We start from the raw sequence: 25,589 nt of genomic DNA, 5'->3' as shown, positions 1-25,589 counted from the left end.
ATTCGGTTACCTGAGGACCACAGGCTATTATGTTCATTAACATAATAGATTTGGCGAATGACAGGCTGAGCGCGGCCCAGTAAAGATTCGGCGGAATGACAGCTGCTGAGCGCGGCCCAGTAACGCGGCTTTTGTAGCGCATACGTCACTTCTTTTTATTGGCAGTTGGCATGCACGTGATATTTTGCACGGCTGTAATTGGTTCTGAACGATCACGTGAATGCGAGTCACCTATGCTTTAACATCCAATGAGCATTCGCACTTTTTCAGGGCGATGGAGGTCGTAATTCACTCAGCCGGAATAAAGATTCGGTGGAATGACATGCTGATTGCTGAGCGCCGCCCAGTAAGAGCCCTTCCGCTTGCGTTGGCAGGTAGGTGTGTTTTATTTTTTTGACATGGTAATTTAGATTTAATTGACGATGTCAATTCATGGCAGCTCGGCGCGGCACAGTAGCGCATTTCGCCGATCTAGCCATGTCGCTGTGAGAAGCCTTATTGAGTGCGCGGCATGGCACAGTAACGCATCGCGCTACAAATTTAGATTAGATTTGGACTATAATATTTGCGTCGCATACCTATATATACGTTAATATTTTATGAAATTGGTTAATTTATTGACGATGTCAATTCATCGCAACTCGGCGCGGCACAGTTAGTAAGTAGCGCATCTCGTCGTTGCATGAAGCATAATTGAGTGCGTGGCGTGGTACAGTAACGCATCGCGCTACAAGTACAATGAAATTGGGCACATGCACTGACAGTATGGTTTATTGTATTTGTCATACGTTGTATGACCCACCGGTCACGAGTGGCGAGTGCGCGGCTCCCCCTGTATTGTAAAAAAGATAAACTTAGTGAAACGACAATTGCAATGGGGGTCACAACGTGATATAAAATTGTATCACTCGTGACCCACATTGTTGTTTCACCAAGTAGTATCGTGGCCACGATACAGCCCCGCACTCATGCGCGGCATGGAAGGTCTACAACGTAATAACACGACTCCTGTCCGACAGCGACATCTGTCCGACTCAGGGTACCAGAAAAAAAACGACATCTGTCCGAAATTGTGATTTGATTTCAATACGACACATTTCCAATTAGAGACATGATCTGAACTGTTACTTGCTAAGTTGTATACGTAACATTTCCAATTTGAGATATGATCTGAGCCATAGTTTACCATAGCTATAGTTTACCATAGCTTATTTTCATTTGCAATTTGATGTCGATAAATAGGACAATAGTTTAACCCGAGAAATTAGACTAACTTCCTTATACGGTCATATCACGTGATCGAGATAGTTTTTCGCCAGTATCTCGCCATGAATAAGAATGGAGACTACATGACAGAGTGTAGATTGAAAATTCGAGGTTTGGAGGTTGATGTTGAAGGTCGAGGGTCGAGGGCCTTGAGAGTCGACAGTCAAAAGTTCTGAGTGGAGAGTCAAAAGTCCTGGGTGGAGAGTCGAAAGTTGAAAGTCGAGAGTCGAGAGTTGAAAGTCGAGAGTCGAGAGTTGACAGTCGCAAGTCGAGAGTCGAGAGTTGAGAGTTGAGAGTCGAAAGTTGAGAGTTGAGAGTCGAGAGTCCATAACAGTTGCAGAAAAAGAAAGCACAAGGAATTGGGTAATCTGGTGGATTCGTGTAGTGTTATAGAGTCTCGTGATTATTTGTTATATAGTAGTGTTGAAAGTATTTAATACTTTCAACACTACTATATAACAAATAATTTGAGAGTACGAATATGACGTAGAAATGTCGATACGTTATTTAGCTATTTATTTCCATTAGAATCTGTCTTCACTGAGTCTATTCAGAAACAATCAGAAATTTGAATGAAAGAACTAACAAGGAATTGGGTTTATGTAAACAGAATCTATTTATTAATGATATTTTTAATCTCTAGTTACTCCGCAATTTAGCTCTGAGAAGAAACATTGGCAAAAACTACAATGAAGTTTTGACAGTCAGTTTTTTGTTTCAAGGAAACTTGAGGGTCGTTTTTCACTATCCCTTCTTTAGAGCTTTTATTCAATAATCATCATTCATTCACATTTCTATTTATAATTTAGAAATAATTTCACCATTCGTTCTATTCATAAGTTCATGAATAATGCAACTAGAAGTGCAGTAAACATGAAAATTTCTGATACTATTTGACTGATTTTAATGCACGAAATTCATATTCCAATGTGCTTCAAATTACCTTTTAGGTTTTGGTGTAAAACAATCAAAGAACTGCAGAATTAATTAGTTTCGAAATGGTTTTAGATTCATGAAAATATGATCACAATATAAACTAAAACCGTGCAAATTAAGCCCATATTTGGACGTAAAGTAGACCAAAAGTTATTCAGTGATAAAGAAAACTTGTGGTCATCAACCTAAGGATCAATCCATCATCCTTCCGTCCAACAAGGCTCATTTGTTCCAAAAACACAATTGATGCGACCAAATATAAAGGTTCAAAACTTTTAATCTGTGCCTGGACTGAAATATATATATTTTAACTCATTTTGTTTATCAAATCAAGCAAAATTAAAAACTTACGGGGCCAGAAGATAATCTCAAACGATGCGATAATTTGGAAATACTGGTTGAACTTTAAGTTTGATTGATCATCGACTCTTAGTGTCATTTATCGCTCCTTACCGCATAATAATTTGATTTTGTCACAATAACAATTTTACAATATCAATATACTCAAATATAGCACCTCAATCAAGTATAAATACACAATTCTAAAAACAAATAAATGTAAAATGTAAGCTCAAGTTTTCCTTTTTTTGAGCTTATTCCCCAACTATGTATTCTTTTTAAGATTTTAATACATTGGTAATTTTTTAGGTTGATAGTTGAAATGGGATATGAACACTTAAAAAGCTTATTGAATTTCAGCAAAACATTTTGACTGCTTAGTTGGTTGGCTTGACCGAAGAGGGCTCGGTCAAATATTTTTGTTTCCTGGCTCACATAATTCAAATCAATATCGCTTGTCTTTAACACTTAAACAGATGACTGCAACAAGTTATAAAACTAACATAAGTAATAAAGCACTACAGGGCAGGCTAAAGAGCGATGAGATACTTTCCCAAAGTTGGAGATGAAAGTCCCATATGTGCAGTCCAAAAGATATAACAAAAAAATCAGATTAACTCATTCCAATCGTTAAAAACAGATTTCGGTACATTGTCCAGTCTCGTGTTTGTTTCAGTTCGTCTACAGCTAGTTCTCTACTTCTCGAATCTACTCAGCAATTCTCTTAGCTTCCAGGTCTTTATTTTCCTCCTCAACTCCCGTTCAACGAGCCGTGTTGACGGACCCGGTCCCGGAATTAACACTCAACATTCGGTTTATCTGCTTTGTCTTGTCCTCCATTCCTCTCTCGCGGGAGTCCAAGAAGAACTTGTAAACCACCATCTTCTTCTTCTTCATTTCCTGGTCAGCTATGGTCTTGTCTGGGTCTTCCATCTCTATTGCTGTCTCCACATTCATATCCTGGGGAAACATTTGGTTAGCTCGCTTTAAGTAACGGTATATTCGGTTCTCATATTGATATTCCTTAGTAGTCTTTCTACTTTTGATTAATTTCTAAAGAAGAAACATTAAAATTCCTCGTCTCAATTTTATCGTTCAAGAAAAATATGGATTTAAGATGTTCATGTATCCTCACCTCCATTCCATCGTAAAGAGAAGGGTCCTTCAGTTTAGTGTACCGGATGGCGTTCCAAATCTCCTGGACATTAGTCTCCACTCCCCTTTCTTTAGTGTCTAGCAATATCTTGCAAACCTGAAGTATTGGTTCATTGTTATAATGTTGTTAGCTAAAATATTTTCTCTTAATTATGTGTATTTGAACACACCCTGTACTAGCGTTTAGCAGATCAGCTTGAGATAGCAGACCATCAGCCTCACTCGAAAACAGCTCATACTTTATTATTCGCTAGATCATCGCAAATGCTCGAGGTACTCGCCGATTGTGAAATGAAATTTTCAGTCATGACTGCCCTTTGATTATGCCTTTCATGGATTTATAGTCTCCAGTTGTACAGCTTCTAAAAGCCTTTTGTTTTGGTGTAACCAAATGCGAGCACTGGTTATCACGTGAGACAATGTAAAATCTGACAATGTGCGTCTGTTGGGTTGGCTTGTGTCACGAGACCAGAATACAGGGTGATTGTTTAGTTTGTGTCACGTGACTAGGATAAACCGCTGTGATTGGCTAATTTGTGTCACGTGACTAGAATACAGCGCTATGATTAGTAACCCTGGCATTATAGCTCTCTTACCCTTTTTCTACGAGCAGGCCCATACTATGGGGAACAGTAATTTAGGTGGGATCATTAAAAATACTGTGGAAGAATTGAAATATGAGGATTTCTAGTCATGTGGCTATAATAAGCCTCTCCAATTGGTTAGTGTCAGAAGACTAGAATAAAGCCCTCGACTGGAATATTTCTTGTTACATGACCAAAAGAAATTCATATGGTTGGTTGGGGTGTATCAGGTGACTGCAATGAAGCTCTCTCATTGGCAGGTTAATTCACCTTGACGAGTAGCTCCCTCTGTTTCTCCTCCACAGCCTTCCTCTCGGCTAGAGAGAGTCCTGCAGAGCTATTAGCGTGATCTATTGCTGAGATGATGGCTCTGATGTTGATCTCATTTCCCCGCTCTTTCTTGTCCAGGAAGAAGTCGCACACCTGATAGGGAGGTGGTGTCACGTGACTTGGTTAAACATTAAGAAATAATTCATATCATATCTTCATTCAAGGCTAAATGTTTTCCCCCTAAAACTAAACTTTTACATAGACTCTTACATAGACAACAATCCTATAAAAAATTATAATGACCATTTCAAACCTTGACTATGGTGTTTTTCTTTCCGTTATGTCCAGAGTCCTTTAGTCCTAGACCAGCTAGTGCTCTGTCGTGGAGCTCCTTCTCAGATAGCACGGAGTCCGTGTCACTCTGAGGAGACGCCGGTTGTGTGTTCTGTAGGTACTCTGGGAGATACGTTAGTTAGCAATTAGTTAGTAATTAGTAAGTAATTAGTTAGTAATTAGTTAGCATTTAGTCATTGATTAGTAAGTAGTGAGTAATTAGTAATTAGTGAATAATTAGTAAGTATTTGTAATCACCAGAGTGTATTCAGACAATGAATTATTTTATTTCTGATTTACTTTACTTGGGGACTGACCGAGCAGTAATCAGTTCTAAATACTTAAACGATTTGCAACTAAATGCTAAAACTTACCCGATATTTCAGCCATTTTCCGGGAACAGCCTTGCTCGTGCTCCTCAAGAAAGAAGTTGCAAACCCTGGCCAGTAACTGACGCCTTCTTCGATCTGAGGGGAACAATCGTGTTAACTTCATCGTACGCTTTTTAATTGAAAAAGTAATAAAATATAAATTGTTGTCCAGATTCGTGAAGTCTGTACTACTGACTATGCAATGATGGAAATCTTTGCGTCGGATTTGCAAACAATTTATTGATTTTTAAATATGATGCAGCGCCTGCAATTAATTTATAAACGGTGTATTTCTGCTCCAGTTTGTGTTTCAGCACCATTTTTGGATTCTTTTATCCACATTTACTTTTTGGGTCAAGAGTTATTTCTTAAAACCATCAGTACTTAGAAGTCATCATTTATTTTGTGACAGAATCGACATTTTGATAGAAGATCACCGAAAATGGTTATTTTCATATTCAAGAAGCTCCAAACTAAAAGCATGGCTAAAAGCACTGGTCAGTAACCGCCCTCATGACGTGCAAGATATAGTGACCTTAAAACTGGGCGTGCAGTTTAGTACATTATTTGTAAGCAAGGAGTTCACTTTTGTTTGTTGCTGGAAACATGAGGTTTGTGATGAAGTTGAATCCAGATAATAGGAGGAAAATACAAATTCATCCATGTCCATATTTGTGGCACATTTGAAGAATGGGATGAGGACCATTAATGAGGGGGTCAAAGGGATTGCACATATCTTACACGTGATCATTGTCTAGACTACAGGTTAATCTGTGAGCATGACCTCATCGAAGAATTGAGCCGAGGTGCTCACTTAATCTCATATCGAGTTAAATATCGAGTCAAAGTTTTAAAAGTTAAAGTGGAGAGGATAAAATATATTATTATAAAACACAAGATATGATTTATAAGTACAGCATACTACCAGTTACCACCCTGTACCTTGAACTTGAGATCGGAAATTCGTTTAGAGAATGATGCTAGAAAGGTGTGGGTGCACTATTTAAAGGCTGCAAGATAAGCAATCAAATTTGAACGAGTGGGGTTTTAATTTAATGCAGGTCTCGTAGAAGTGGGTCTGATTGCCTGGTTCCATTTCATAGCAGAGCTGCACTGAGAGGCCGAGGTGAATTAATCATGCGATTCATCATTCATCTCAGATTCACTGATTTGATTGCCTTTGAGCACCTAATCAAATGTTTAGTGTGACATTTTATACCAGGTGCGCAGTACCAAGCCGGGCAGGTCACGTAATTTTCAACCTTAGAATATCTTAAATTTAATATTAGAAATCACTCCGAATTCGATGGAACCCAAACATCCGAATTGTCCTTAACTTGAACCGTTCGCTAGTTATAATGTTTACGTGAAGCAAAGTTAGAGAATCTAGAATTTCGCAAAGCCGCAAAGTTTGTTGAACCTCCGGTCAGAGACTCTGATCTAAGTTTGTAAAAATGTCATTCCATACCACTTAAATACTTCTGTCTCCCCTCCCCTCCCCAACAACCCCACATATGATTTACACAAGTTTGTGTACCTGTTTCCATGTGGATGCCTGATGATGTAAGTGTAACAACTGCTTCTGTCGGACTCATATCCATTTGATATATCATCAGCGCCTCGCTGTTAATTCTCAATTTAGTCGAATTCAAGTCAAACGAAATTAATTACACCGCGATGCAAAGAATATGCGACAATTCATACAAGTGAATAAACAGTTACACAAACAGGAACTGACGAAGATTAAGGAAAGTCAGAACACGAAATCTCCAGACTCTGGAGCTCGAATAAGAAAATTCGGACCACGTCAGGCTTTTAGATAGGAATTGGACATTACACATATAACAGCCACACGTGACTAGAATACAGCTCTTTGATTGGTCGGCTTGTTTCACGAAACAAGTATACCCTATACAGCTCTCTGATGGTTGATGTTCAGAGAGAATCAGCAGCCGAAAATTAGTATCTTTTCTTGAGAATGCCCAATTAATTTTCTACAGTTTTTAGGAATCTGGAATACGCATGCACACACGCCTAACATGCAACAGTAGGCGTCGTTGTGACCTGAAGAAACTCATAAGCTGAACTAGATAAAAAATCTAATAATTATTTTTAGGTTCATAATATAACTACTATATATAATATACTAACAATTACTTATATAAACTACAGCCCTCTGTCTCAAATGTCTTCTTTTCGAGATAATCTGACAAGGAAATTATACTGATCTCAAAGCCGAGTAACTAAATTGTCAACTTGTAAAAATTATGCTTATCTTATGGTGGATTGTAAACATTTAAAAAAAATTAATTGATATGAGGCTCGAGGGAGCGTCATTAAACTGAATTTTAAGAAATGGTGGCTATAGTCGAAGTTATTAAACTGCTGAGGAAGAAGTGTTAAACGCTGTTTCAGTATCTCCCATCTAAGTTATTCAAATATCTAAAATTTACTGACTTCCTCTGACGAGGAGCAACATAAACTGACCAGCAACTCAGTATTTAGAGCTGATTTGGGATGATCACGTCCTTTAATATAATGGATGAACTGGCTTGCATGGGGTGGTGATCATTACCTATTAAGGCAGTACCAACTTTAATTTATTTCGAGCATCTGTGGTTTTCACACTAAACAGTAAAACTCTGATTTACCGCGCCCCGATTTACTGCAAACCCTGATTTATAAATCCGCGGTATACCGCGGATAATTCCTTTCAAATTTTTCTTCAAAATGTAAATGAACGTTCCATATATACGACCAATACAAAATTGACATCAATCATCATAACATATGACTTTATAAAAAGACCAAAAAAGCCAGGATACCGCTTTAGTGGACTTTGTTTGCTGGATGGGAAATCATTCCAATATGATAATATTGATTAACCTTTAACCTTACTCATGGTATCAGATTGATTAATTAATAATTATCACTTATATAATTGACATTTAAAAAGGGCATTTACTTTATACTTATAGAGGGGAACATATGGAGCGAGAAGCGAGCATAAATTAACAACAAATAATTCCAACCGTACACAGTTCGAATAACACCACAATGCCAGACATGAAATGGTAAAATTATATAATCTACTCTCTCAAAATAAACTTTTCTGGAACCATGAGTAATACCAAGCAGAGCAATGACAAGACAGAAAGCTGTCCCCACTTTCATTCAATATATTACCATATCAATAAATCGTTATACGTCGCGATATCAGCTCAGGGTTTTCGACGTATTACATGAAATGAGACACACTTCAACATACTCACGGTGACTGATTGTCTATCAGAAATCCCATCATATTGATTCGTTCCTCATTAAAAAATGGGTTTCCTAATAGGTTTATAACCGCAGTGCTGTGGATATGATTTAAGCTGTCACAAATTTATACGAAAATTGCGAAATGAGAAGCCTAGAATTCGGAGAATTTGTATTTATGATCGTAGCCTTGCTATGAGTATGTGGTAAAATTACAAGAAGGGGCTATGTTGTTAGATGGTTTACATAAAAATAGGGAAATATTAGACATGTCCTAGGCTGATTGGTTGGATGCTAGAATTTTTGCAATCGCAAATTTTGATCCACAAACGTTGGGACCTCGCCCCTACAGAATTGTGGATCAATTATGTTTTGCTGCTTGTAGCTGCAGGAAATAAACCATCAAACCAGCTAATTTATAACGTATCCAGTGACTTTTAAATTTGTTGTTCATTAATCTAGATATTTATATTACTTTCAACCAACAACAATATGGTTTATCACAATGTAACCGGTCCGCTACGATGGACGATGATTCCTCAATCGTCCACGTAGCATCTGGTCAGCCCAGATGCTACGTGTGCTCTTGAGGTGGATTACAAGAAAAAGGCTCAGTGTCCACGTGCCACCTAATAAAGCCTAATAATTGACGAAATCTAAGTTAGTTATTATTATTATTATTTAAAATACAAGCTTCTATTCACGGGATAGCCAGTTACCTGGCAACGCCCGCTGCACGAGGGGCCCATCACAGCCACCAACAATTAATTTGTTTCCAATACCTAGGCCGTGTACCATTTTGTGTTAAGCAACACCATGGTTTGGTGACCGGTCGTTCCTTTTTGGTTATAATATGTTGAGAACTGCCCCCTGACGGGGATCGAACTCGCAACCTAATTATTAGGTTAATTAAAAATTTAATTGTACTAAAGACTTATAGTTTTGAACTTCTCTTCTAAAAGTAACAGTCATGTGTGAGCAGCATTGATCTTGTTTTTTTGAGAATGGAGAGAATAATATTGTTGAATCTTGACCGATTCTCCGGATTATTAATTAAATGTATAGTAAGATAGTATAAGTTCCTGTTAAACTAATTTACTAAACCCTTCATAGAATTAGCTAGAAGGTCCTTGTGAACTATTGAGTGTAGCTGTACAAATATAGAGATATAATAATTATATAAAGATATGGAAGATGAACAAGTCTGATTAATGTTATCCATGCTGTACCAACCATAAAGATCAATCAACATTCAACATATAATGTTTTTCAAGCAGCTGCAGCTGCTAAAACACCTCCATCAATCAGTTGAGGCCGTAAATTCTTTGCTAAATATTTGCACTGTACCAGACAACTAGTGCATCTCTCAAGATAAAGATGTTTCTTCAATGTATGTGAACCGCAACGTCACAAGCCTTTTATTCTTTATCTAATAGCTCTTAGAGAAAAGATATATTCATAGGCGAGAGCTGCCTATATTGATAAAAATCAATAAAATAATTCTAAAGGGAGCTATATGACAATAGGGAGGCGTTATTGTATATATTTTATAGGCAACTGATGAAAGGTATTTTCGAACAATAATTCATTGATCAGTGATCAGTGATGGCTGGGGGACATGTTAATGTTGTGATATTAATTATTAAACATAACAAGCGTTTAATGTCTAAATAATAAATTATGTATAACTCTGAACACGTAGTTTCTGTACAATAAAGCTTTGTAAGTTTGGGATAAATAAATAATGAAACAATAAAGTTTAGTCATATTGAGAAAAGTCGCTTTCTTTACAATGATCTAGGGGGAAGCCGGTGTTTTTATCTAGGGAGTGTTAGCTAATCAGGATGTGCAGGCTTCTGCTTAAAGGAGCGGGGCGTATGGCAAATGTTGCTAGACGTTTGGTGAACTAACACAAAGTGTGTTCACGGGGGACCCTTATAAAATGAAGAGAAACAGAGAGGAAAGATTTAGAAGTGCTCATTTCATATAGTTACTTAGTTAGTAGTTAGCACCGCAACTTTTCGTAGCGCTCTTATTCTATTCGAAGAGATAAACTAATAATTCTTGTAATAGCGAACAAACATGATCAAAGCTCATACACCTCTGCTCTCACCTCCCACCAATGCTCCCACCCCTGCTCCCACCCCTGCTCCCACCAATGCTCCCACCCCTGCTCCTATCCTGCTCTCACCCTGCTCCCACCCTGCTCCCACCCTGCTCCCACTTCTGCTCCCACCCTGCTCCCACCCTGCTCCCACCCCTGTTCCCACCCTGCTCCCACCCTGCTCCCACCCTGCTCCCACCCTGCTCCCACCCTGCTCCCACCGGCCTGCTCCCACCCCTGCTCCCACCCTGCTCCCACCCTGCTCCCACCCTGTTCCCACCCTGCTCCCACCCTGCTCCCACCCTGCTCCCACCCTGCTCCCACCCTGCTCCCACCCTGCTCCCACCCTGCTCCCACCCTGCTCCCACCCTGCTCCCACCCTGCTCCCACCCTGCTCCCACCCTGCTCCCACCCTGCTCCCACCCTGCTCCCACCCTGCTCCCACCCTGCTCCCACCCTGCTCCCACCCTGCTCCCACCCTGCTCCCACCCCTGCTCCCACCCTGCTCCCACCCTGCTCCCACCCTGCTCCCACCCTGCTCCCACCCTGCTCCCACCCTGCTCCCACCCTGCTCCCACCCTGCTCCCACCCTGCTCCCACCCTGCTCCCACCCTGCTCCCACCCTGCTCCCACCCTGCTCCCACCCTGCTCCCACCCTGCTCCCACCCTGCTCCCACCCTGCTCCCACCCTGCTCCCACCCTGCTCCCACCCTGCTCCCACCCTGCTCCCACCCTGCTCCCACCCTGCTCCCACCCTGCTCCCACCCTGCTCCCACCCTGCTCCCACCCTGCTCCCACCCTGCTCCCACCCTGCTCCCACCTGCTCCACCCTGCTCCCACCGTGCTCCCACCCCTGTTCCCACCCTGCTCCCACCCTGCTCCCACCCCTGCTCCCACCCTGCTCCCACCCTGCTCCCACCCTGCTCCCACACTGCTCCCACCCTGCTCCCACCCCTGCTCCCACCCTGCTCCCACCTCAGCTCCCACTTCTGTTCTCACCTCTACTCCCACCTTTAACAAAGACATACGACAAATCAACAACTATAACAAATTGAGCTTGCTGCTGCTGTCATATTAAGATATTACTAGATTGCGATATCTTGACATTTAAGAGATACTTAAACACAACGTAGGTATCAAATTATTAAGATCACTTCAATCGTTTTATTTATTGATATCGTTTTTATTTAGCTACTTAGTAGTTGTATTTAATTAGCTGTGGAAGTCTTTATCCAGTTATTACTTTGATGGTACTGCTACATGTTAACCAATGAACTGAAGAATACCCTATTTTTAAGGTGACTGTATGAGGTATCAACTTCTCTAGTATTGGTAAGGTTCAACCCTGATCGAAAGTTTCAGCTCGATTGCAGAGCACGATCCTTCGTCGAAGCATGAAATATTTCGAACTGAAAGCAATGAAAATCGATTAATACAGAGAAGAGAGCGTCAACTATAGCTAGTATAAGAACAATAGCGGGTATTTGGAGGAAGGTATGATGAAACTAAGGCCTACAGATACGTATAAACCCACGATAGCAGCTAGTGGTTACTGGCATTGGAGTATACGCTAGCGGTCAATAAGATTGGAATGAAATCAGCAACACGTGCATTGTGCTGACCGTCATCCAACGTGGTACCATGTTCAGTGATTGAATGATTGGTTGTAAGGGAATTGGCAGCGTTAGGTTTCACTTTATAGCTTCCTTCCCGAGTTGTAACTTAATGACCTAGTAGTAAACTGAGCTGTAGTTTGGAAATACCAAAGACACGCACTAGATAATAAAAATAACAAAAGCATAATAAAAAATGATAAAAATAATGTAAAAGTACCATCGAGAACGATTTCTCACACAAAAGTATCCTTACAACAAATCCACACTTTCTGCAACATGTGCAGTTTTTTGCATTATCTAAACAATCCTATTTGACTATTTTCGATGCAGACGGACTCATTTATTAAGCTTTTCTTTGTTTTTTTGGGAATCGCATATGGATTATTGACCACATGTCTTTCAAATTGTGTTTTTTTAATAGCAGAAATAGTCCAATGACTCCAATCATAACTTAACAATCGAAAACAGTGTTGTTCTCGACTATAAAAGTATAAGGTGACTCAAACAATCGATCTTAAAATATAAAACTACGATCAGATTTGTCGCCGAATGTGAACCCCGAGATATGCAGTGTTCATGCAATTACACTTATGCGAATTTAATTTCAAAACTCAAATTTGAGCCAAAAGTTGTGATACGAAAAGTATTTCGTCGGGTAAAATATTTCCAATGGGTGATGGACATTTAATTCTGAAGTTTAAAATATTATATTTTTAATCCGGACAGCTGCTTCGACAAATTTATAATATTCATAATATTAGTTGTTGATATAATCGGGATAAAATGCTGTATTTAACTTTATTTAATTGTGACAGATCTTTAAGTTGTTCATTTATATTCTATTTTTGATTTGAATAAAGTTATATAATAATAAATTTGGCAACGTGATTTAATAACCGTAGCATAAACACCTGTCATCTTATAATCTTTACACATTATTCTTAGAGTTGATTTGCCTTATCTATTTAATTATAAAATAATAAGGACAATTTAGATCGATGCCGTGAACTGACTTGTAAACAAGTTTTCAATAACATTGCTTGATAATTATGAACACTGAACAGCTGTTAGTACTCAGTGAACAACCGTTATTATAATCTATATAGTTTAGCAGCTACTAGTGGTACCGGACAAACTGAAACAAAATCTCTTGAAACTCTGATAGAAGTGAGTAGCAAGCTAGAGCTAGGTTACTTTGATGGTTGAGACTTTTGAGTAGTGCAGTTAAACTATGTAACCATGCAGAAATAAGTTCATCCTAAATCAAAATTAATCATGGTTGGCGGAGTTTTTGAATTCTTTAAACCATAATTAAACCAGGCCATGCAGACTCAACCGCCATAACTTAATCAATGTAATTATTTGTAGTCATGCGATTCAGTGAGAACCATGATATCTAGGAGTAACCTCGCCATAACGTGAAACAGTATACATATAAATTATAAAATGGCTGGAGAATTTATAAAAACACGAACAAAGTTTTGGAGAGTAGCTAACTATAGGTATACAAATAAATAAAATTTCGACATGAACTGGATGGGCGAGGCGGCCACAAGTATTTAAATCTAAATCGAGACTATATTAAATACTCATTAATATAATACGAAGTGAATTAAATGTAACTCAGGGAGATTAAGCCCAGCTCACAGATATGTTATTTATATTTATAACCATCTTACTGAGCAACATTACCAGAATTACGTGATTCAGGGATCTACCTACTCATGCTGATGCAATGATTTCTTTGGAAGTAAATATTTAGAATTACATAATGTAAATGGCTTCCTCTGACTACACAAAAACGTACTATCGAAACGATTCTAGTTCTAGTTCTAGTATCGTAACTAAAGCTAACTGCTTAGATATCACTCAGAATCTCCCCCAAGACTAATTGGATGTGGGAAAGTAGTTATGTATGGGAAATTAGCTTCGTCACGAATCACGACCCACGGGGTCTAAGGTAAAGAAGTAGTCCACACTCCACATACGATTCATCGGTATATCGACAAAGCAGGTAAAGTGGTTAAACTTTTAGATCGGAAATTAAGCGAATATTTCATAGTAGTGAAAGTAACGATTATTAACTTGCCCTCACCGACCCCTCCTCTCTCAATGTATTATGTCAGTCTGTGGGAGCCAGACCATTTGTATGAAGCTCTATCATACCCGCTAACAGAATGGAGAGATCTTCAACATTTCGGAGATCTAATTTGTTTCTTCTTTTCATTTCATTCTCTTTTTCATTTTATTCGCTCTTTTCAATTTACCCCCTTTTCTTCTAATACCGCCAGCTTGTTTCCAAGCGAAGCGAGGTCTCTGGTCCTATTATGACAAAGGAGACTGCATCTCTCAGCACAAAGTAACAAACAAGAAGAGCACCTCTCTGGGGTGCAAGAAGTGTCGGACTTGACGGCCGCCATGAAGACCTGTCATCGGTCTCCAGAAAGCCAGGGGTCACCATTTAAGCTTTCACTTGTACCGAGTACAACTACTTTTGCTATCTGAGGTGCAAGACCTGCCGGCACCCCTCTGTACTATGCAGTCACCTCACGTAGGGACAGCTTTTAGCACTTGTGCACCAAATAGGGACCTTTCGCTATATTAAGCGCTAAACCCGATGGAGCCCCGGCCGCGAAATTATTACAATTTTCGATAGTATGATATCTAACAAAAGCGTTTAAAAAGTAGCAAAATATGAGATAAATATCACAACCAGCGAGAAGATAGTATTCGGAGTTAAGTTTATATCATGCGCCCTGAATCATTTCATTGCACTCCAATATTCTTATAGAAGTGATATAGTCTTGCTATTAATGGGGAGGCGTACGTGTTCCCCAGCTGCAGGTGCAATGCTCCCTGCAACTACGCCCTTGTACATACCTTCAGGTGCAATGCTCCCTGCAACTACGCCCTTGTACATACCTTCACTGGATGGAGGGTCGCTGGGAGCTATCCTGACGACAGACAAATTACGGAGTTTGACGATAAGGGACACTTCTCGCTGCAGGTCTTCCACACCGCCAAATGATGCTGGTCCAACCATATCCGTAAAACAGCAATCAAATATACAATGCAAGAAAGGACAAAACTTATCAACATTAATGAGAGTTTCACTTTTATATAAACTCTTTGTAGTGACGTCATACGTTTCCAATTAATTAAGTGCGAGTTGTTTTATATACCAGCCAATAGATATATCACCTTGGCTTTAGATAAAACCAATCCATATTATCTTATTTTGCATATCCTGATTAGATTTATCATTATAAAGGAGCAGCGTGCTTGTCATGCCTGATATAAGATTAATTAGAAGGTGGCTACGTGTGGTTAATTAATTTGGTGGGAAGCCGGGCACTGAGCAGCCATTGAAACTTTTAATGGTTTTCACATTAAATCGTTGTTACTAAGCCACCCCGTGGTTACTTTCGTCTTAAGTCAATTAATACTTTTTCCGTTCAAATTGCTGCTGATAATATGTCGAAATGAGAGACGCTTCTATATTTCAGCCATGCATGAAGGTTTTAAAAGCTAGAAGATGAGGAAGTTTTGCTTACCCTTGGGAAGCACTCCTTGACTCTCACTAGGTAATTCGTCCTGAGCCTTGCTACGGCCTCTTCTTGAAAACATCTACAACCAACAATTATGAAGTTTTCATTAGTTCATGTAACATCTCAATCGTTAAACCGCTCACGGCTCACACGAAATGTTGCAATTGTTCATTATCCATATAGAATCTGTTGAATTTCAATTGTTTTTTCTAGCAGCTTATCTGTTGAACAAAATAAGACGAACAGATTTACTATAAAATCTTATCTTTCTCGGTGTAATCTTGTTTATGTAGCACAGTATGGCTCAGCGTCCGCGTATAACGTACAATAAGTAAACTGGAAACGTCACTGCGTAACAAAACAAAGAACCTACTTGATTAATTTCTAACTCTCTAATACAAGCCAACAAAGAGCGTCATTGGCTTGTGCCTAATATAACTCTCGAATATAGGCTAGGAAAGCAAAAGCCTAATTACGATTGGGAATGTCTGGACATGTCCACGAAGTTATGATCTGGTTTCAATACTCCTTCTTAGGAATCCCAGGCATATTAAGAGATTTTATGGAATAAAGCTAGACTAGATACTGACAAGAAGATGACGTGTTTTCAGCGGTTGATTAAGCAATTAAGATAAGTTGGTCGAAGAATCGGTAAGAAGACGACCGGGAATACTTTATCTGGTCAGTTGTGGATTATCTTTCTTCTGGATTATTTAATTACTTTTGAAATAAACTTACACTTAGGCCTTAGCAAGAGGAGAATGCGATGATTATTTAAATATGGTTATGGCTAGTCGCCTTTTCTACCAACTTTTCATATACTTTTTGATATAATTGCTGATCGAATTAAACCGATACCACGAATTTAAGGCATCGTTTAACAATTAAATATTGAGAGGGCATGTTGTATGGAATTAAAGATGCACTATGAAATTATTGAAATCGCCAAAATATGTTTTACAGTAGAATATAAGCTATTTCATCAACATCGTCAACAAGCGATGGCAGCCCTTTCAAGAACCATCAAACTGTAACAACAGATCAAATTAGATCGCGATATAAGCAGTGCTCCTTCATTAACATCTTCAATAAGCTAATAACCAATACACAACAAAGTGAAATGTACAAGGTCCGCGCTACAAGTATAACTGCCGTGTGGGGCGTAATAACAAGCTGTTATATCAGCTGCTCACAGACAGACTGATCAATGACAAGTTGTTACACCCTATCCATTAAAATTAGAGCAAGCCATGCCAATTCATGACATTGGTATGCAGTTGTAAAAGTCAAAATATCAGATTTGACATATTGAGATAATTATTTATCGATCTGAACGTTTAACAGATGCTGATGTTAGTAGCAGTGACTTGCAAGTTGAGGGAGCTCTAGTGGTCCGGGTATCGGGTAGGCTGGCGATCTAGTTGAGGATATCTAGATGTGTTTTAAGATTATAAAACCTCCAGTATAATTTACTTCAATTGAAAAATGTTTACAGTCAATATCGAAATATTTCATTCAACGTTTCACTCCGAAAAAATTCGCAAATTTTGTCGACTTTAGAGATATCACCTTCGGTCTCAGTCATTTTCGTCATTTCCATCAGTTAAAGAAATGTTCATCAGACGAAAGGCTACGAATAACAGCACTTAGGAATCATTAAACGAGCCTACCGCAAAATGACAATAAAATTAATAAAGCCCGTTCGTCTGACAGTGACAGTTGAGCTTTCACGCTACACAGTGACGTAGGAAAAAAGGGAGTAAATCACTTTCGGAGCAGTTTCCACCATCCCAGATATTGATTGAAATTGAATTGATCTATATTCTACATATACATATATGTATTTAATTCAGTTCTGAATGGGCTTGCCTCACGCGATACGAGGCATGTTGTGACAGTTGTCACATCAAGGTACAGCCAACTATCATTTCCATGTCCCTACTTCCACCCGGCCTCCACCCGGCCTCCACTCAAAAAATTCAATTTAAAATTTGTCCACTCGTAAAATAAAGGTATATAACTTTATAAATTTTTAAGCGACGCCACAGCTGCATAGAAGCAACTTTACAAATAAAGCAACTTTACAAATACATAAAAGATTTAAATTAAGAAAAAATTAAATACGACACAACATTTCGATAAAACCTTCTGTAAAAAGTAATAGTTACAAATTATGCACATACCTGGTACACAACTAGTTCCATAGTCTACAGAAGGGGAGTCTACAATCCGAGAGAATTGAGCCTGACGTTTCCATTTCCTACCAAGACGTCGTGCCAGGGAGTTACTTCGAGACAAATGATTACAGGATCCGCAACTCATTCCTACACAGGGAATAGGAAGTGTTAGTATTCCTACACAGGGAATAGGAAGTGTTAGTATTCACTATTCCTACACATAGATAGGGAGTGTTAGTGTTCCTACACAGTACACATAGGTAGGGAGTGTTAGTGTTCCTACACATATTAGGGAGGGAGTGTTAGTGTTCCTACACATAGGTAGGGAGTGTTAGTGTTCCTACACATAGGAGGGAGTGTTAGTGTTCCTACACATAGGTAGGGAGTGTTAGTGTTCCTACACATAGGTAGGGAGTGTTAGTGTTCCTACACATAGGGAGGGAGTGTTAGTGTTCCTACACATATGTAGGGAGTGTTAGTGTTCTTACACATAGGGAGGGAGTGTTAGTGTTCCTACACATAGGGTAAAGGGTTTTTAACAATTATTCTTCTTCTTTCTAATATATAAATAAACAAATATTTAACCTCAAAATGATGCAACAGATATAAAATAAATGGAATCTCACATGCACATTCAACTACTCCCTGCTACTAGAGTACAAGCTTGCACATTATATTTATTAACAAAAAGGAGCAAACCTAAAACAAATAATCACGAGTGCTTAACAATAATTCCACACAAAAAATAGTTGCGAAATATTTAATACAAGACGGATGCCAGTCATTCTTAAGAAACAGACAATGCAATAATTTTATACAATTGCTTTCCTATCATTTGAATTATTACTTCAGTGTTGATGTATGATAGTGAGGTATGAATGTACGAAACTATTTTATTACGCTTAAAGCATGAAATTGCTCTTTGATAAAAGTTATATTTTTGATTGTGAGAGAGAGAACTGACGGAAATGGGATCAGGAATGATTCCGAAGACTTTGAACATGGTTTTATTCCACTAAAGTTGTATTGCTATTAACGACCTTTTCGAGTGCAACCTTTGTGCACTGGATTTTAATTTTTAGTTTGTTGGAAAATTGTTAGTAGGAATTAAAATCGAAAACACGGTGGACAGAGCCGTTTTGTAACCGCTTCAAAATGGACTTATACAACCGCGGAGCTTAAGAATAAAAGTTAGATTCGAGGCGTTGCGCAAGATTGTAGTCAAAAAGTATTACGCAAAGGTAAATCATAAAAAAGGAAAATGCTCTTGCATGCAAGTAGTTGAGATCATATTATCAAATTATATCCGGTCATGAAGTTAACAATGGAACGTTCGTTTGAATCACAAAAATGGATCTAAGTCTTCAGACATGGCTCCAAATTCCACGACATAAAGTTCAGGGCTGAGGATCCTATCACGTGGTAACATGACTCTCCAATCAGTGTCTTACAAAATGGTTACAGCACGTGTCATAAACTTAAAACAATAGCTAAATATCATTTTTGGTATAATCGCGCTAAAAAGTTGGTACATATTATTCATTACTTGCCTGGACTAAAGGCTAACACATGAATCCTCAAAACACAACAGACTGATATTGACTCCCGCTCATCTTTGCGATTACTCAACATGGTTTATATATCATAACCACATACGCAAAAGTTCTCAGTTAAATTTAGAAGCTTTTAAAATACACCCCACCCACACGTCAACCCGCACCCAACCCACGCAACAGATAAATGAAACACGAAAGCAAGCTGGAAGCACCACGACAGTAACCAGATCAGGGATCAGGGAGAGAGGGAGAGAAAGCAATATAGTGCCCCAACTCTCTCTCTGTAGAGATGTAGGCAGGCAGAGATTTTAATTACCCGACCGCTCCATCTTACCTTATATGGGCACTTCTCTACAACTTCCATGCGTCATGGCAAGCGCGGTCTCCCTCTATTTGACACGGGGTATTTAATGGTATTCAAAATAAAATCGTTTACACGCACGACCGTTTCAAACGGGTGTTTATTGGACATTGGAAAGATGTGTCGAACGAGCAGGACAATTAGGTACACAATCCTCCAAACGAGAATGGATTTAAGGCTATAATAGTAGAGGCAATTAAGTATAAATTGCTTCACTGACGACTGACGTAGTACAAGTAAGTGACGGTCCGACGTGCACCTTGGAAGTAATAGCCATTATCCATATTGAATTTTGAGGGACCGCGCCCTCAATATTGAATACAACCTTGCTGCTCAAATGTCAGACCCTCTGTGCTCTGGTATGGTAATGCAATATGATATATACATTATGTTAAATGCATAATATAATGCTCAATACTTTAATATAAAGCATAATATAACGTTACCATGTGTATTGTCTATCTGCCTATGATTTCTCATTGTTTATAAAAACTATTGCGAAATTAAGCCTAGCCAGCACACCTGCTCGCAGGACTATGTTATTTGCACAGGACACGAGTTGCAGTAAAACTAAAAGGAAATAGAGTGACATTAACCTTTAACCAGAGGTATATCCGGTATTTGAGTTGTCGACAGATAATGCTGATCAGAAAATTGTTTGTCTTTTGGCGGCGTTCCGCCAAGTTCCGCGGACTTGTGTTAAACTTTCTTGTTACAAAATTTAACATTGTGAATAAAAATGATCAAACTTGGAATTTAGGAAAATAACTCCCGCTGCTATTTGTCGCAAGGATTGGAAGGAGCTGAGGAGTCAAACAGTAGGTTTATAATTTTCACCTTTTATCACCTTCAACTGTGCCAATACTAACAGCCAATCCAATATTGGTAAATATTTTACTCGATAATAACCGTGATACATATCGACAATGTCAATAACGTTGGTTTCCTATATTTCCCTAAATTACTGAATTTGACGGATGCTAAATAAGTAAATACAGTAATTTTATTAAGATTATTCCGAATTTTTATTTTGAAGAAGAATTAGAAATGGAAAATTTATAATTTATGGAGTTAACTCAATTGTTGCAATGATAGAATAATAAATAACTGATCCGGAAGTCACTGTATAATTAGGAATAATCTCTTGTTAATTAATTGTGTATTTTTATTAGTATGATAGTAAATTTTCTCCGCCGACTATAACTATAAGTTCAAGATAAAGATTATTGATCAGGATGGAGAGTAATATATTCGAGAAACAATCAATTCGTGCAATTCCTTTTACCACTTCCAATATTATGTTTATACAACAATCAATTCACGTACTTTTTGGATTTCCGCTCCTTTCCAAGGCATAATAGGACACTCAAAATTCTTTACTGTTATATGCTGAATACCCGACAGCGACAAGATCACAAAACCTTCATTTTTTACATAATTATTCTGTTAACTACTCGTATTAAAAATTTTAACCCCGTTGACAGATAGATTATTTTCAATGGAACTTATAGGCTTTCAAACTTGTCAAAATGCGTGTTTGTCACCCTGCCAACACACGGAAAGAGAGATATTTAAACTTCAGATTTACGTTAGAATATTTGTGATCTCTTCTCCAGTGAGAAGCCTTTCTTTATGAGTATTGTGTCTGGAACCCATGGCACTGTCTCTAATATGGGATTAACTGTACATTTATAATGCAGACTCAAAGATTTACCGAAACCGACAGGATTTTATTATCTTAATGGGCAAATGGAATAAGCTGGTTAAGGATCCAGGACCCCCTTGTTTTAGGAATAATTAGGACTACTTGTGCTATATCCAGGACCCCCTTGTTTTAGGAATAATTAGGACTACTTGTGCTATATCCAGGACCCCCTTGTTTTAAGAATAATTAGGACTACTTGTGCTATATCCAGGACCCCCTTGTTTTAGGAATAATTAGGACTACTTGTGCTATATCCAGGACCCCTTGTTTTAGGAATAATTAGGACTACTTGTGCTATATATATCCAGGGGAGACCTACAATTGATAAGTGCAAAAGAATTCTAACGATGCAAAATACTGGAGCAAACCTCAAAGTATATAGTTGCTTCCTGATTACGATCTATATAAAAATCTATAAAACAATGGATTATGTCAAAAATAAATATGGTGACTGAATAAACTGCATCAAATCTAACATGGAAAGATGGAAACCCTCAATATCCACTACATGGAGCAAACCAATATCTATGGTACTATCTGTCAAGTAGATCAGATCAAGCTATAAATACCTTCACATCTCACCTTCCACATACTATCAAATCAAATCTCTTAAGTACTATCCAGCGTCCAATCAGGGACCTTTGGCATTATTTGAGGTCCAATCAGATCTCACCAATTGGTCTAACTGACGTACTGTGATGGATTGGTGGGTCCTCTGAGAGGCCCCATGGTATATCGAATATTGAAGTATTAATAATATCTGAGGTCTAGGGAGGCAAGGTGTCTACAATATCACAGTATGTATACCGATTATATTTATACACAGTACCAAAGCTGAACAACGCCTTAAAGTGCACGTGAACCCATAGTACAGGAAATTACTGTCAAACTCTTGGAATGTCGCTAGGGATTAGTTTATCACCTTAATAACACCAGAATGTGTGTGTGTGTGTGTGTCTGTCTGTCTGTCTGTCCGTGTGTAATTTCCGGTCGGTTATACAAAAAAAACGGTAAGAGTTACGGGACTGATTTTTTCGGTATAGTGTCGACAAAACTCTGATGAAGCCCATAGGAAATTTTTTTTAAAATCGGCCGATGGTAAGTGGTTTAATTGATGGTTTTGTACCACAAATGTTACATAAAATTGCGTGAGCAGAACGGCAAGAGTTACGGGACTTGCTCTCTCTCTCTCATTACTGTGTAATATGTTATAGCTGCATTTAAGTAGCGTCATAATTGGATTAGCCTGGAAGATTTGCTGTAATGTTATACCTTAAGCTTATTAGGGGAGGGGGGGACTGTTAGTGTTTGGGGTCTGTTTGGACTGCAGAGAGAGAGAGAGAGAGAGAGTTCATACGACAATGTTATGCGTGTTTTCAAATATAATATGCGGGTGTGGTGCGGAGTTAACAAGGGTTAATTTCTATAACGATTTAAATAAAAATAGAAAGCGGTTCAAGACGGGAGTGATGAGGTGTAATAATCGGTGTTCAGACCTTATGATCATGGAGTGTGGTGCCTCATGGCTAATAATGACTTAATTATCCACAAGAAATAACTGATTATGAGATTATTGTTTAAGAAACTATTGGGTCACCTAATGCGGGTTTTGACTCTGCGGGTAATTACTCCTACCCTTTTTAACTGCGGCAGTGAAATCCCGGCCGTAGGCCGGGTTACACTAGTATTTGTATAATGTAATTCCAAGCTGTTTGCACCTTAAATGTCTAAATCTATCCGGATGTTTCGGATATGGATATGGGAGAGGGAGAGGGAGAGGGATCAACAACAAATCTGCAAGTAAACTCAGACATTACGAATAAGCTCCTCCTAATAAGAAGTACCGCCGAACTGAGCCCATAGAGCTGTGTTGAAAGTTTGGGTTAATGTGAATGACGTAACTACAGATTGGTAGACAAACGGTACAGACTGCTTCTTGTAATTGTGACAAAGCTTAAAGTGGTAACCATGGCAACATGCGTACCTTTTCCTCTGACGCAGGTGTGTCTCTGAGAATCCCTGCCACATCGTGCCACCAGCTCTCTGACCCACTGCAGGGAGATCACATGACTGCATGTCATGTGATCCAACATTGTATCCTTATTCTAGCACCTCCAACTGATCCAAATAAGTTATGTCGTCCTGACAACAACGCACGTCTTGCTAAGCCAACCGGAGAAACAACCGTGTTGAAGCGAACAATTATACAAGTGATCAGCGCCAGCTCAACTCTACCATTTACCATCCCAATTAGTTTGGCAGCATGTAATTTGTAATTTAATTTTCATTTTATTCAGCCTGTGCTGGTTCTGTTAATTGACTTAACTGCTGGATTACCGCCAGGATCACATGCTCCCAACCCTCCACCAAATCCTGCCCTCCTCCTGATCCCAGGGAGGCTCCACTTCACTCCTCACTGTCATCTATAGTCTAGGGAAATGGCCAGCATTTAACAGTTTACAGCTGGGTGAAGTAATTACGCCTTTTTGGCGTGTCATGTGTGTGACCACGTGTATGATATCAATGGTACTGGTTACCACGGCAATGCGTATTGGTTACCAAGGCAATGCACATGATATCAGCAACATGTTATTTTCATGTCGTAATTAATGACTGGGGTATGCCCTGTTCTTCAGAAAGAAGAATATTTTTTTTACATTTAGTGTGTGCAAAATAAATTAATTACCGTTTGTTAGTCATGAGTGAACTGGCACGGAAATAATAGTAATTGTAAGTTGGGGTGGTTAGAAGCGGAAATTCCCAAGGAAATAAAATGCTTATTGTAAATTGTTGCGACTATGATAAAAATTGGTCGCCATTCAGCTATTATAATACGTCAGAAATACTTTTAAAAGTTTGAAATGCATAATAGCATAATGTATGGCTCCCCATGAAGACAGGTACAAACCCGAGTTCACGGAACCACCCTGCTACGTGCTTCTACGTATTATTATTCATTATAAGATTATACTACTGTTGTCATGCTGTAGAAAGTAGGGCTGTATTTATATTGAAGCCAAACATGCACACTTCTTTTAAAGACACCTACATTGCAATATTAATTGGATGCCATTAAGATTAAACAAGTTTATGTACAATACCAATATTCAATAAGTGTACAGATGCAAATGTATAGAATTCCTAATTGGCGAAAGTTTGGACGGTTATTATGTGAAGGTAAATGGCCGTTGTTGCATTTACAACCGTTCATACTTTTTCTTATATGATTTATAATCGGTGGAAGAAAGCGTCAGTAAAGCAAAAGCGATTACAAGCATTTCGTTGTTTTACTTCCAGCTTAACCCACTTTCTACCGTCCAACTTATCACCAATATCTTTAAAAACGTATAAAAGTGCGTGCTGGAAAATCAAGGTTATTGCTATGGTAACACGGAAGACGAACCTAGACATCCGAAGCTCCATTGGTACATCCTACTGGGCATTATCAATTAAACGGGGCACAAAATCTCTGAGAAGTCATTAAACACACAATATAAATAGTGCACACGAAAGTCCTCCTCTTCGATTACAATCACACAAAGTAAAAGTATAGCCCGGCACGTCAAACTGCAAACATTAACTCCTACAGACACATTGCTCCACCTGACAACAGAGGAATTCACGGCATGCTGAATAACCCCACATTAGAGAGAGAGCCTTCGACAATTTGAGAAGAGGTATTATCCCACACATATATATATATATATTTATGCATATTTTATACATAATATGCGGGCAGCAATATTATATTATCCTCCTGCATCTCGTACTTGTTCGGAAGCTCGGAAGTACAGTTTCTGACGAAGCCAAAAAAGATAATACCCCTTGTTGTGGACCGTCCCCTTGTGTTATTATAAGTCCGATCATGCAGCTCTGGAAGTGAAGAACATTTGCTGCGCTACAACCGCCTGGTATCTTGATATTATTAATAGAATATGTATAGTCTGGAGGGGGGTTATTTAGAACATACATGTGTAAATCGTCTTAAGCTGTAGTGCTCTGGAAAT

At 38.8% G+C, this 25,589-nt stretch overlaps 2 protein-coding genes across 3 annotated transcripts in view; both read right to left on the bottom strand.

The window, feature by feature from the left end:
• The window catches only part of LOC134812122 (ubiquitin carboxyl-terminal hydrolase 46-like), a 100,280-nt gene that overhangs the window by 69,359 nt on the left and 5,332 nt on the right, over window positions 1-25,589 (bottom strand). The window lies entirely within an intron of this gene.
• On the bottom strand, window positions 2,250-25,144 carry LOC134812366 (uncharacterized). Of its 2 annotated transcripts, none has more exons than XM_063819759.1 (7): window positions 24,986-25,144; window positions 17,967-18,107; window positions 5,258-5,350; window positions 4,864-5,006; window positions 4,551-4,703; window positions 3,677-3,793; window positions 2,250-3,501 (listed from the first exon to the last, which is right to left on the bottom strand). In XM_063819759.1, the coding sequence occupies exons 1-7, from the start codon at window positions 25,023-25,025 to the stop codon at window positions 3,304-3,306; spliced, it is 885 nt and encodes a 294-aa protein (XP_063675829.1). In that variant the 5' UTR covers window positions 25,026-25,144; the 3' UTR covers window positions 2,250-3,303. The 2 variants fall into 2 exon arrangements, with proteins under 2 accessions (XP_063675829.1, XP_063675828.1); XM_063819758.1 differs by lacking the exon at window positions 24,986-25,144 and adding an exon at window positions 23,567-23,765.

This window comes from Bolinopsis microptera, chromosome 3, assembly GCF_026151205.1.
Source record: "Bolinopsis microptera isolate Bmic1 chromosome 3, MBARI_Bmic_1.0, whole genome shotgun sequence".
Classification (NCBI taxonomy): domain Eukaryota; kingdom Metazoa; phylum Ctenophora; class Tentaculata; order Lobata; family Bolinopsidae; genus Bolinopsis; species Bolinopsis microptera.
Note: the sequence above shows the minus strand (reverse complement) of the source record. Positions and strands in the feature narration are given on the sequence as shown.

Bases quoted from the DNA above. Each gene is read 5' to 3' on its own strand.
- LOC134812366 (XM_063819758.1), bottom strand. From the start codon at position 23,675: ATGTTGGATCACATGACATGCAGTCATGTGATCTCCCTGCAGTGGGTC. The intron at 5,351-17,966 runs GTATGTGCATAA...TGTTCCCCTCAG, and splicing joins TGGAACTAGTTGTGTACCAG to ATCGAAGAAGGCGTCAGTTA. The intron at 3,794-4,550 runs GTGAATTAACCT...CCAATACTTCAG, and splicing joins AGAGGGAGCTACTCGTCAAG to GTTTGCAAGATATTGCTAGA.